The sequence below is a fragment of the Equus quagga genome, chromosome 17 (genome assembly GCF_021613505.1).
Source record: "Equus quagga isolate Etosha38 chromosome 17, UCLA_HA_Equagga_1.0, whole genome shotgun sequence".
NCBI classification, from domain to species: Eukaryota; Metazoa; Chordata; class Mammalia; order Perissodactyla; family Equidae; genus Equus; species Equus quagga.
In genome coordinates this window covers 31,015,222-31,029,101 of record NC_060283.1, presented here as the reverse complement: position 1 = coordinate 31,029,101, position 13,880 = coordinate 31,015,222, and the positions used below count along the sequence as shown (strand labels likewise).

Genomic DNA, 13,880 nt, shown 5'->3' with positions numbered 1-13,880 from the left:
CAATTCAAACCACGGGGCTGAGCCCCCGTTTTAGACTGTCACAGCCCATCACATTTCAAACACCCATTGCACTTGTGAGTAACAAACTTTTGGGGTGGTTATCTTTCTCTCCCATCAGACCTTAAGTTCCACAAGAGCAGTGACTGGGCTGTGATGTCCACCATCAACGTCGACCGAGTTGAATGCGTGAATGAGAAGCAGCACAGGTGACTGTGCGAGCACCAGCACGGCACACACGCCTGACACGGAGTGGGCGATGGTAAACGTCGGCTCAACGAGCACAGCTACAGCAATGGACCCGCACGGAGCCCAGGAGGCCTTGGGGGAGCCCTCGCTGGAGCGGACTGAGAAGGGGAGGTGGCACACTGGCATTCCTGTGCAAGAGCCACTGAACAACTGAATCCTACCATGTCCCTTGATCTGGAAGTTGCATAACCAGGCAGGTGATAATTACATTTTTACCCAGCTCTGAAACAGCTACTGGTTTGAAAACATCGTTTAAGCTAAGGGCCAATTATGGTTGTTTACTCAAGTATTTTTTTAACGGCTTCAACTTTTTTCTCTTCCAGACTCATGAGGGAGCACCGGCTCGCACAGACCAGCATGGTCCAGAGGAGCAGCCTGCGAAGATCAGCCCTGAGGTCACAGGAAAGGACGGGGACCGCATCACGGGTACACCTCCGCCACATGCTGCTAATGGTACGGGACCCTCGGAGCACCCCTCGGAGACCGCACCTGCTTCTAGACTCAGCGAACGGGGCACAGAGGCCTGGGTCTGGGTCCAAAACGTGCTCGAGCTCCTTGGGGGATTTCTCGTACATCTTCTTTCTCTCCGGCTGAGCTCTGCTCGTCTCCGCCAGGGGGAAGTCGTAGTAGCCCTTCCTCTTGGCCTTGAGGCGCAGCTTGTTCCGATAGTGCTCGATGTCGGACTTCTGCTTCAGGGCTTTGTCCACCTGGGGAGAGAGAGAGGCTCAGGCCACCCCCGAACACGCACGCTGACAGTGGGAAGCTTGCACCAAGGGTCACAACTCCTGGAAAAGCCATCCTAGGCTTCACCCCGTCCTTGAGCCAGCCAGACCCACCTGTGCCCCCTTCCATGACCAGCCCACAACAGTGGGCCACAAACCGCGTGCAGCCCGGCCCTCCCTGAGTCAACTGAGACCTTCCATCAGGGCTTCCTTCCTGCTCGTCCACCCGAGTCTGCTCAGGCGGAGGCCTGACTCCATGCTTAGCTTTGTCGGGTGGGCCTTAATCCCGCCTAAACCCTTTCAGTTCTCCCATGTGGGAGCCTCTGACTGGGCAGGCCAGCTGGTTTTGGTGCCCCGACTCCAGCTCCAGCCCTGAGGAACCCCACGCCTCCGCTGGCTATTTAGCTGTGCCCAGCTGGTAAGACAGCCAGTTCCTGCAGAGGCTGAGTTGGGATTGATGGAGTGGGAAGGGGAGCCTCCAGACAGCCTGCTCCTGAGGTCTCTCCACTCTCTCACCTGCATTTGAGAGCTTATTTCTGTCAATCTTTAACTTTCTTGAGAGACAGGTAATTTTGAACCCTTGTATGGCCACTAATGGCAACCGGTTCTGGTTCTATAGGACAAAGCCAGTCTGGTCTGATAGAAAGGAACATGGCCAACATACCTGCTGGTCTGTCAAAGAAAGACGCAGACGACTATGCTAAATAGATAAACAATGAGGATGCCACATCCACGAAGGGAGCTGCACAGTGAAATCTGCCTGCTACTTACTGGACGAGAGGGAGAAACACTACTGCTGTTTGTAATCAGCCGACTAGATTAACAGAACCATGTGTAGTGCTGTTGTTATGTTTTCTTTAAAGTAATTTCCTGTAATTCATAAAAGAAAAATTCACCCAGTGATAAGATATATAGCAACCTACAGTATGAGGCCAAAGTTTCGCTAACACAAGGCTGCATCTTAGATGCTTTATTTTTACAGCATTGGGAGAAACATAAACTGGGGGACATCTTTTTTTCTAACTTTTTCAAAGAGCTCCCCAACCCGGGCCCTAATGATATTTTTAAGCTGATAGCATTTCGCAAGTCTTCATACTTCCCTCACTCTGCTTGCCATTGAGGAAACTAGCAGAGAAGAAGCTGGCATGACATCTTCTGAGCCAGGAATCCCATTTCTGGAATCTCTCCCAAAGCAACATTCCAAGAGAGGTTCAAAGTGTGAGATGAAAGTTAACATCACCAGCAATCAGACATATCAGGATCGATCCCTTCCTGAGGCAGCGGCCACAAAAGGTCACACGGCTCCACAGTTACGCCAGAAACGTCAGCCTCGATCCAACCGCAAGGAAGCATCAGACAAGCCCGAACTGAGGGACATTCTCCATAGTCACTGTCAATCCTCTTCAAAAGAGTAATGATCATGAAAGACCAAGGAGGGTCACAAAGAATGTCTAAGGGACTGTCCCAGCCTGGAGGAGACTCAGGAGACAAGAAAATGCCATGTGGGATCCAGGACTGGATCCTGGAACAGGAAAAGGACATTAGCAGGAAAACCAGTGAAATTCAAATTAGGTCTGTAGATCAGTCAGTAGTGTGGTACCAATGTCCACTTCTTGGGTTTGATCGTTATTCTCTGGTATTTAAGCTGGTAACTTAGGGGTAGTGAGGTGAAGAGCATATGGGAACTCTTCTGTTGCTGCAACCCTTCTGCAAGTCTAAACTTCTTTCAAAATAAAAAGTCTTTAAAAGTAACATGAAATTATTCATTGTAGTGTTATTTATAATAGCCAAAACCAAAACACACCTGGAAGGTTTGAACAACGGGAGATTAGTTTTCCAATCAATGGTATCCCTACTCAACCACGTCATTGACAACGACCTTCAGAAAGACAAGAACACACCAATGCTTCCGACACAAGATGTAAGCCTGCATATGATGAGATTCTCAGTACACGTGGGTTTGATCAAGAGCTTGAAGAGAAGGTGCAAAAACCAGATGATGTGTTAGGGTAGTGAAATTAGAGTGAGCTTTCCCTTAACGTCTGCACTTTCTATGTTGTTATTATGCTTTCTTTAAAATAATCTTTCAAAGAATTTTCCTGAACTCATAAAAGGAAAATTCATGGCTTCAGGGGTGCTTCTTAAACAAGCCACCCCTAAGAGAAGAGGGAAGAAAACTGTAAGATAATCCACCCTAAACGCCACAAAGCAGCAAGAGACAGAGAGCAGGTGGCACTCTTCTCCAACCCAAATGCCAGCAAGGGCCACTGCTCAACTACCAGCATGTGGTGAGCACCCACTCCCGACAGGGAAAATGCTTGTCTCTTCTCCTTCTGTGACAGGGTGGCAGGCCTGGCAAAAAAGGGAGTGGTATGTTGAATTTAGCCAAGATCTGGGATCTGTCCCCAAGACATTCCTATCACCAAACTGGGATGAAAAGACCCAGGCACGGTAGCCATCATCTGAGTCTGTGCTGGCAGAGGGTCCTATCCAGAGCAGTTACTAGTGCATGAGTGACAACACCAGAGGCCTCTAATCACTGGGTTGGCATGTCTGGTGGCAGAATTGTGCCTAAGGAAAGATTCAGTGGGTGTGATAACAGGTTCCCAAATTATACAGCCAAGCAGCATCAAGTCCATGATGAACGAATCCTTGCTCATTGACTGACTAATTGATAATAACAAGAACGTGTACACAATAAGTGTGCTAGGCGCTGTTCTAAGTCTTTTATGTATATTACATCACTTGAGCCTCACAATAGCCCATTTTACAGATGGGAGTACTGAGCACAGAGAAATGAACTAACCTGCCCCAAATCACACCAACAGGAAGTAGAAGAGCTGGGATTCAAATCCTGGCAGCATGGCTGAGAGTCCATACTCTTTTAAGCACATTGATATTTTTCTTTTCTTTGTTTTTTTGGGGGGATGATAATTTATCAGACTAAACATAAGATTAAAAAATTCTCATCAGCATTAAATACCCTATAAAATTCTCTGGAAGTATTTGAAAGCCTTTCTGAAACTAAGAAGAAGTACATTTGAAAAGAAGTTCTCTTTTTTCTCTTGCCATGGACTATGGAGTTCTAAAAACACCAATAAAAACACAATTTTGATATGCATTCATATCAAAATAAGACTTTTAGTTTGGACTATATCTACACTACCTTTAAGGGTATATTATACCTCAATAAGAGAACAAAATCTGCCCTTGTGAGGGTTAAGCCACCTCTCCAGCTGAAAGACCACAACAAAAAGTATATTTAAAATTTGGGCATGTTAATCATTATGATTTGATTAGCAACTCAACCTTTTTTAACTTAGGTATAATTGGCATATAACATTATATTAGTTTCAGGTGTACGACGTAAGGATTCGATATTTGTACACACTGAGAAATGACGACCACAGTAAGTCTAGTTACCACCTAGCACAACGCTGTTTTTCACTGATGGGTGACAGTAAGTCAGAGAGGGGGAGGGAACACTGGACAGGGAGCTGGGGGGCCTGAACGTCATGCTGCCACCACACCTGCAGTGTGACTTTGAGCCAGCCACTTGACCTCTCTGGCTTCAGCTTCTTTGTCTGAAAAATGAGGAGTTTGGCACAGATGTGCTCTGTAAGTCTACAACCAGTGAAGTTCTTCTTAAGAACTGACGAACCTCAACCCGTCACACCTTTAGGCCAGTTCAGTCCTTTTGTCCAGAAAGAAGAGGAGCTTCCTGAATCAGGTTTGTAAAAGGCCTTCATCCAAGGCCTGGATGGGGGGATGAGGACAAGCCCCTCATGTCCGTTTACAATGGCCAGGTGTACAAGGCCATGGCATGTTCCTTGAGGTGTGGTGGGAAAAGACTTTAAAACTTTGGAATTCTCCCACCCATTGCAGGTAGCGATAGCAGAGTATAAACAAATGAAATGAACAATCGACACGACAGCTCGACAAGAGAGAAAAATTCGAGTAAGTATGTGTGTGCGCACACATGCAATGCAAGTGTTCACGTGCGGGTTCCATATGCATGTTCTTAAAGGTTCACAAACATCTTCAGCCCACCAACCATTCTGAAGATGGAGGAATGGCAGATAAGTGTTACCCAACTTGCTCTCCTGCTCTCCTGTAACTGCCACTATCTATCTATCTACCCATCTATCTATCCATCCATCCATCCATCCTTCTGTTTTTCTTTGGTGAAATCATCATTCTCCAGTGTATGTTACAAATTTTTTTCACACTCTTAGGAGAATTGATTAACATCATGATATTCACTGATATCCTCCTGGAAGCAGACAAAGGGCTATTTCAAGCCAGCGAAAAGGAGCAAAGTCATTTGAAAGCTCATATAGTGGGCTACGTCCCTATCCCCATGACAGTATCTTCTCTAGTTCCCCATCAGTTCCAGCCCCTCCCATGCCCACAACTGACAATCCATAATGAACAGTTTAAGAGTGGTATCAAGAAAGGCAGACAGCTGTGCTTGTGACAGGACGGGGAGGTAGAATTTCTGATACTTCCCTTCATAGCCATTGTTTTTAAAAAGCCCCCTCTGGGCTCTCTAACAAAGGTGAAAAAATGCCCCCAAAGCATCATCCAACAAACTCGCTTAGGGCGACTTGTGTTCTGACTCATTCCACGAAGGCCTGCTCATGCAGAGGTGAGAATGACCTCTGCACCCTCTACTCTGGAGCCCTCTGGACCGCCCTGCCCCAGTGTTCCCAGGGCCTGCTCCTCAGTCCAGAGTCCCCGAGGTCTGGCTGCACCAGCTCTCCCCGCCCTGGGGCCTCCGGCGCTCACCTCCCCATTGAGGACTGCTGCCTCCTGGTTCCTGTCCGAAGAGGGGTGCACCACAGGGAGGGCTGTGGGCTTTATAGCGATGAGCTGCACAGATCCAGAAGACGTGTCAAAGGGCTCGGCAGCCGCCTTGCCGGAGTTGTCAAAAAGAACTGCTCCTTCCTCTTCATCGCTTGCTGGCACTAAAGCACAAGAGAAACACACAGATTGTATGGTCACAGGGGAGCCGCACGACCACGGGGAGATTTACGTAAGGCTCACAGCCCAGGTCAGTACTTCACTCAAAATGACCTCAGGAACAGCAGCGTCTGGTTCTGTGCTAGGACTCACTGTTGGCGAATTTCTTTTAAATTTAAGATCAAACTATTCATCCCTCCATTGCATGATCAATGAGTAAGAAAGAATTTTAAAGGTTTGAATTTAAACAGTAAAAACCATTTTTTCCAAACTGACAAAATGCTTTTGAAAAAAATAAATTTTTTCTCTATGTTTGAGTTGGAGATGGGAAAGGCACAATTTGGCCAAACCCGGCAACCATTCTTAAAATACGGGAATCAACAGAATAGCGGCATTCAGTTCAGTCTCTGCCACCACAGCTACTCATTTTTGCGTGATGTTGAGGTAACAAGTCTTCCCTGCTCAACTCGCCACAGGAAGTGCTGCTGACACTTGACTCTTTTTCTTTCTAAAGGCTGCTTCTCCAATGAGTTGGGTTTTAGTTTCTTTCATTTGTCTAAAACAAAAGAAAGCTAAGAAATAACACCCAGAGAAATGAATTTAGCTGCAGACAACTCCCCTAGCCAAAGAGAGTGATTTCCACCTACACTCTTTTAGACGAATTCTCCCCAGACAGATCATTCAGCTGTGGGCGCTGAAAGACACCGGCCCGCCTTGCGCTCCATCACTCAGCAGACGGAAGTGCCAGGGCCAGTGGTGTCTTGCTGATTTACTTGTTCTTAAAGCACAGTCCCATTAAGTGACTATAAGAGTGACAGCTTGTTGAGCACAGCTCGGTGAGAGAGAAATTAAGCCTGTTCAAACAACTAACCCAGTAGGCAATTTAGGAGCAAAATAGGTGTTATATAGAAAATGAATGGAATAGAAGTATACTCATCTTTCCTCCTGTCTGCTCAAAAGATTGGGATTTCTTTAAATTATCAAGAAACACATAGTTTGTATCATTCTGTCACTTATCATAAAGATTATCAGAAGATTTGTCAAATTAAGCTGAGTAAATTGTTATCGTACAAAGTGGCTAAAACACCTCAGAGTCTACCAATGGGTTACAATTAGAGTATTTTTTTGTTCTGTGGTCTTATTTGCAAATAGCAGGCCACCAAGCAGCCAGTGACAGAGGAGAATCTCTATTCAGACATGTTAAGCAGATGCACATATCTTTCTAGAGTGGAGTTTTGCTGGGTAACGTTCGCCTGGCCCCCAGTATCTCCCACCTGACATCTGCTATGAAAGCCACCTACGGTAGCCGCCTCCAAGATGGCCCCCAGTATCAGTAACTCTTCCTGCTGTTCACAGCCACAATGAATGGGACTGACCTGTGTAACCAACAGGACATTGCAAAAATGTCAGTGTGTTACTTCCAAGGCTGGGTCTTAAAAAAAATTGGCAACAGACGTTAGTTTAGGGTGAATCTTCCTCAGCAAAACAAAAATGAAAACAAACATCATGGCTTCTAGATTGCTCTTTCTTAGATTACTTACTCAGGGGAAAGCCAGCTGCCATGTTATGAGGACACTCAAGCAGCCGTATGGAGGGGTCCCTGGGGCAAGAAACTGAGACTCCTGCCAACAGCTATGTGAGTGAGCCACCTTGTAAGTGGGTTCTGTAGGACCGGTCAAGCCTCTAGACAACTACAGCCCAGGCCAACATCCTCTTCTTCTTCTTCTTTTTTTGTGGGTAAGATTGGCCCTGAGCCAAAATCTGTTGCCAATCTTCCTCATTTTTTGCTTGAGGAAGACTGTCCCTGAGCTAGTCCTCCTGTATTTTGTATGTGGGATGCTGCCACAGCATGGCTTGATGAGTGGTGTGTAGGTCCATGCCCAGGACCCAAACCTGCAAACCCCAGGCAGCTGAAGCAGAGCATACAAACTTAACCATTACACTACCGGGCCAGCCCCAGGCCAACATCTTGACTGAGATCTCATGGGATACTCTTCAGCCAGAACCACTCACTAAGCCACTCCTGAACTGCTGACCCACAGACATTCTGTAAGATAATAAATGTAGGCTGTCATTTTGGTTGCTAGGTTTTGGGGTAATTTGTTACACAGTGATAAGTAACCAATACACCTCCTGAACAGCCTGCCTCATCCGCGCTTCCACGCTTGTCCTCCCACCCCAAATCCACACTCCACCAGCAGCCAGGGTGGATCATCTTTTCAAAAGGTGACCGGATCACAGTACTCCTCCAATCAGAACCCTCTGAGGGCTTCACCTCTCTCAGAAGAAAACCAGAGTCTTTACCACTGCTGACAAGGTCCTGTGTGATCTGGCCAGCCACCTTGCTGAGCTCACTTCCTGCCTCTCCCCTCATTCCCTCTGCTCCAGCTAGAACAGCCTCTTGAACGCACCAGGCTTGTTCCCGCCTCCTTTACTGCTTCTGAGCTGTGACACCCTTCCCCTCACTCTGTGGACAGGGTAAGGGGGGCATAACTCTAACGGGACAGCAAAAGGACACCCTGGAAATTGTAGAAACTACAGTTCTTTTTCATCCTGACTCTCAAAAAAGTCATATTCAGATTTGCACAATAATTCCCACAGGATCGTTTAAGAGAAAAATAATTAGTTATCCTCCTCTCAAAAAAGACTGTATGGAAAAATATATTAAAGGTGTTACATTAAAATGTCGTGTGAGTCCAGCAGGTTCATGGGAATATTTAACATGTAATTAGTATCCAAAGACAAAAGCACGGGAGAATGCTGAAGGAAAGGGCCACAGTTAAGCTGAGGAAGCGTCTTAGGTCCATCATTACAGTCCATGCCACGAAACAACCATCCCATATCTAGTTGTGTCTTATCTGCATTTCTTTTTTTTACATTTAAGAAGTGGTTTTATTTATTTTTTATTTTTGTATGAGGTATAATTGACTTAAAACATTATATTATTTTCAGGTGTGTAACGTAATGATTCAATATTTGTATATATTACGAAATGATCACCAGAAGTCTAGTTAATATCCATCACCACACATAGTTACAAATTTGTTTCTTGTGATGAAAACTTGTAAGATCTACTCTCTTAGCAACTTTCAAATATGCAGCACAGTCTTATTAACTGCAGCTGCCAGGCTGCACAGCATGTCAGTTTTAGCTTCTGTAAGCCAGCCTGGCAAGGGAGAGTTCATTTCTTCACATTTGACCTGGCACGGGGAGAAACACCCCGTTTGAGGCAGAAAACGCTCTTAAACACAAGGCACTCTTTCTTGCTGGAACCTTTATTAAAGCTCAAAGACAAACAATCTGCAACCAGAACCACTGCCCTCTGGTGTCACCTATCGAGTAATGAGCAAGTCTTCACTCTGGGAAGGCAAAGAAAGAGTGAAAATGGAACTTGTTTCTGAGCTAATACCTTTGACAAGTCCTCAAGGGCTCCTGCTAAGAAAGAAGTAATTCGCTCCTGAAACTCTCTGCTTCTTGCCCTCCTGCCTCACCTGCCCCAGAGATGAGGCGCCAGCCCTGCCTAGACGGGAGCCCCACCTGGGGTGCCTCCAGGACCGAGAGTGGTGGGTTTGCTCCTACAGGACTGAAGATGCAAACACAGATTATGTTCTCACCTTGAACTCAGTTTAAACTCTTTTCTGGAAAACACTCTTTCTAAGGTGACATTGGCTTGGTTCAGAAGTTTAAGTGTCTGTATTTGGTTGAGAAGATGCCAGACTGTTTTGCTTTCAAAATCCTAGCTCTCACACCTATCTTTCCCACTTAGATTTAAACATCATCTTGAAACAGAGTCTAAAATCGCCTCACAGCCACAATAACGTATGAAGCCACTGAGCCACAAGGACCCACACCAGCCATGTTGCTAGGGACAGTGTCTTTTCCTTTTAAAGTTCTTATTTTCACAAAAGTGGAAAATTAGAAGCCACAGACACAAGAACCTGGTGACAAACAGGAACAGCTTTAGAACAACAGCCTGATGCACTAATTAGCTTATTAGTCAACCTCAGTAACCCTAACCTCTAGAATGGATACGGAGCCATAAAACAACAGTATCTGAATATTCCATAGCTGGAGAACAATCTATTCTCAGAGGCCACATCCACACAATGAAGTGCTTTTTGCAAGCTGACAGTGTGATGGAAACACACCTTTCAGTTTTCTCCACAATTCCATTGTGTTATTTTCTTCCTTCCTTCCTTTGGTTCATCTTCGATTTCAACAAAACACATTGTTGATTTTTTTTGTGAACTCTAACCGAGTACTATGACACAGTGGAGCCCTCTGATAAAAAGGACGAGTGTGGGGGCCACTGAAGGACTGTCCCAGAATTCTGATGGGATTCAGCATCTGGTGAATTTTACATTAAACAAGTTGGTCCCATCATTTCTATCTGAAAAATTCAAACTGAAACGTCACTAAATGGGAACTTGTGGTGAAACAGAAGCAACTAACCCTGAAAACTCACTGGTTTTACTTTTGGCAAAAATAAAAGGCAACGAAGCACAGTAATCTGGAGAAAGGATGGCGTTTTAGCAAAACAAACACATTCAAACCTCAAGCTGGTACAGTAATTGCATTTTATTCATGCACCCAGCTGTTGTTATTTCTGAACCTGATATTTAAATAATCAAAGTGACCTAAACAGAATAAGGAGGTGGGCAGAGACGGGGGAGGAACAAGAACGGGCAGGTCAGCGGAACATTTAGAGCCGGCCAGTGTCTCACCGGCCCGCGTGGGGAGGGGTCTGGGGCTGGCTCTGCCCCCTCCTCTTCTACAGATTATGCACGGGGGAAGAGGAAAGGCATCGTCTTGCAAACGTGTATTTACTCACAGAGGAGTCTGTATATTGCACATTTTTAAGCAAGAAAAAGGGCACAGAACAATACGTGCATTGCAATACGACAAAAAACAAAGATGTGTGTGTGTTGTATGCACAGTACAAATGTCTGAGAAAGACACACACTGAGCTATTCAAGGTTGTGTGAGGACTGGGTGGGTGACGGGGCATCTCGGGGACAGTGGACTTTGACTTGACTTTATACATTTCCAGGAAGTATAGAAATGAAGGAAGGCGAGGGAGCAGGAGGAGTAGGCGGGGCATCTTGGTCGGGTAGGGCTGGCAGTCACAGCACTTACTTAAAACAGCTCTCCCCTAGGGCCTTCCAGTGTTTTCTCACTCTCTGCCCAATCTCCCTTAGCACTTTGCTCTGGGAAGAAAGAGAAGACAGAGCTCCTCTGGCCTTCTGGGAGCTGGCCTGGCAGAGAGCCGATGGCAGGATTTCTGCTGGTCCCAGGTAGGGGAGGTATTCCAGGAAAACCCCACATCTCGTCCCCTGGTTCTAGTGAAGCACATTCTCTGTGTTCCAGGGCGTGGGCAATTCAGGAGAAGAAAAAACTCAAGAATCAAACTGGTGTGACAGTTTAAACAAGGGCTTTATATAACAGCTAGAAATGTGAGCAGGACCACATTTTCCCTGCAGAAGACAAAGCTGTTGTGCCAGTCTTTCTTTTGGTCAGAAAAAAGAGATAAGTAAGTGACATTTGAAAACAAAAGAGTGCTCTTATGCTAGCTTCAAGAAAAGTCCCTGAACCATCCTTCATCAGATTCCTTTAGAAGGAAGCACGGTTAACCAGAGGGCCAGAGTGTTTGCCTCTTCACCTGGCATTTCTACAGGACTCCATCCATAATCCCCTAAAATCCACAAGGAATTTTCCCTGATCTGACTGGCAGCACTGGGTACTTCAACTGGGACCCCTGTCAGCCAGCATCATGCTTAGAAGGACCGAGTGGAGATGAGCTTCAGAACAAAGGATGGATCAGAAGGAGCAGGCTGCACAATGGTGTCTGACAACAACGTGCAATCTATAGTTGGTGCCGCAGTACAATAAGGTAACTCCAATGACTTACAAACAGACCCGACACCAACCCTTTACAGGGAGGGAGAGAAACTAAACAGTTAAGTTTCCCTGAGAATAAAGGCAGAAGCTTAGGCTGATTTTTATGATGACAGATTTATTACTGTGTTGTTTTTCCTGGGAGAGGTGGATTTCCAATATTTGGACTCACCGGCATAGACCTACCCACTGAAACTTATCAGGGGAGTCAGGGCAAGAAAATGAGGAGACCGTCCAAGAGAGCATCATTTCAGAGACCTGCCGCCCTAGTGGACCTGATGCTAGAAATCACATCAATTAACCCAAGAATTAGAAAAATGTCTAACCAAACATCAGTTCATTCATAGGGTTTTTCTTAGGCACTGCACAATTCCGTAAGAACAGGGGGCAGAGGGCATGAGAGAGAATAATTCAGGGCAGAGGGTAAGGTGATACAACGAGAGGTAGGCAGGAGACTCCCGGTCTTTGGGGGTACAACAGAAGAACTGAGAGTTAAAGTACACTGACGTGGGTGAGTGTGCGCACGTGCATGTGTGTGATGGGCCCGGGGTGGTGCTTGGCAGGGGAGGCGCCTCACCATTTCTCTTCCGTGCCTCCTCCTTCGCCACTTTCTGCTGTGCCATCACAGTCTCGGGTGAGCGCCCCCCGGAGCTGGGCTTTCCTGATTCGCTGCTGCTGGCAGAGCCGTTCTCACTGGGCGACCTGCTGGAGTAACCATAGCAACAAGGAGCCGGTAAGTTTCGGCTGGAGCAGCCTCCTCTCAAGGTTATTTTATTTGCACAGTTTATGTCTATAGCCTTCCATTCTGGTTTTATCCACAAAGAAGAAAGGATACAGGAAAGAAAACAAGTCCACACTGCGGCACAGGTTCAGCAGCGGGCTGTTCTGAAGTATGTTAGTAGCGCTGAGCTCTGCAGAGAGGTTCACGGGGCAGAGCCCTCAGTTCCCATCTCTCCCTCATTACCCTAGGGACCATGGAGACAGCAGCCATCGCATTTGTAAGCATGCCCTCTTTCTAAAGCACAGACCGTGGCTAGTGGCAGAGTGTCTGATTCACATGGCGTCTTCAGGAACATGCACGAAAGACAGTTCTCTTCAGCTGTTCTCTTCACAGAATATACCTTGACTACTAAAGGTTCAGTCACTCTGCCATTGAGTTCTTCTCTCTGCCTCTCTCTCTCTCTCTCTCTGACACACACACACACACACACACACATGTGCACACTTTCTTTAACTGTGCTGTTAACTGCTTACATCTGAAACTACCAATTTCAGCTATCCATTCCTTCAGGAGATACTTTTTGTGCACCTGCTCTGTGCCAGGCCTGGTGCCAGGTATACCAGTGTGGAGGGATAAGATGACACCACCCATGCTCTCCAAGAGCTCCCAGACAGGACCACCCACCATGTGCCAAGGACCGTGCTGCACACTTTCAAAACTGTTAACGAATTAGCATCACGCCCACTGACTCAGACTGTCAGGCTTGTTTAGAAAGTGCGCAATGTGAGGCTCAAGGAGGTGGCGTGCTTTGTCCAGGGCAGAGTTGGGAAGTGGCAAATCAGCCCTGGAAGCCAGGGCTCACCCTGCAGGTAGGAGCTTTCCCCATGCGCCAGAGCACCTTGCTGTACCGTCCCTTGTGGGGCCCTCTTGGGCCAGGCCTTTCACAGGCCAACCCACAGGGCCCTCTCTCCTTCTCTCAGGCCAGACTCTAGTCTTCCAGAAATAACTCTGTGGAAACATGGGCTCTGGAAAGTGCCTGCTGGGGTCTGTGTTCCCTTGGGCCTCAGACTCGCCAGCCTGGGGTGGGCTGGCATAAAGGCCTTCTGCTCTCCCGCTGTGGGAGGCAATCAGGACCAAGACCCAGACGCCTCATCAAACCCCTTCTTCTTCTGTTGTCAGTTGTCCAAATTCATGGCAACCGGCCCCTACGACGGACAACTGACGGGAATACAATGCAGCACTTGGCCAGGAAGCACGCAGTTTCTTCAGTGGAAGCCGTGCGTCCTTGCGGATGATCCTTTTCTTCCCCCTCCCCCTTCTCCCTCTTCATCCTC

At 46.8% G+C, this 13,880-nt stretch overlaps 1 protein-coding gene across 1 annotated transcript in view; it reads right to left on the bottom strand.

Annotated features, from left to right (window-relative positions):
- The window catches only part of KIAA1549L (KIAA1549 like), a gene marked incomplete at its 5' end in the record, with an annotated part of 272,381 nt that overhangs the window by 45,845 nt on the left and 212,656 nt on the right, over positions 1-13,880 (bottom strand). Inside the window, 3 exon segments of the mRNA XM_046643105.1 lie at positions 736-953; positions 5,757-5,935; positions 12,403-12,530. Of these exon segments, the coding sequence (XP_046499061.1) occupies positions 736-953; positions 5,757-5,935; positions 12,403-12,530 (525 nt within the window).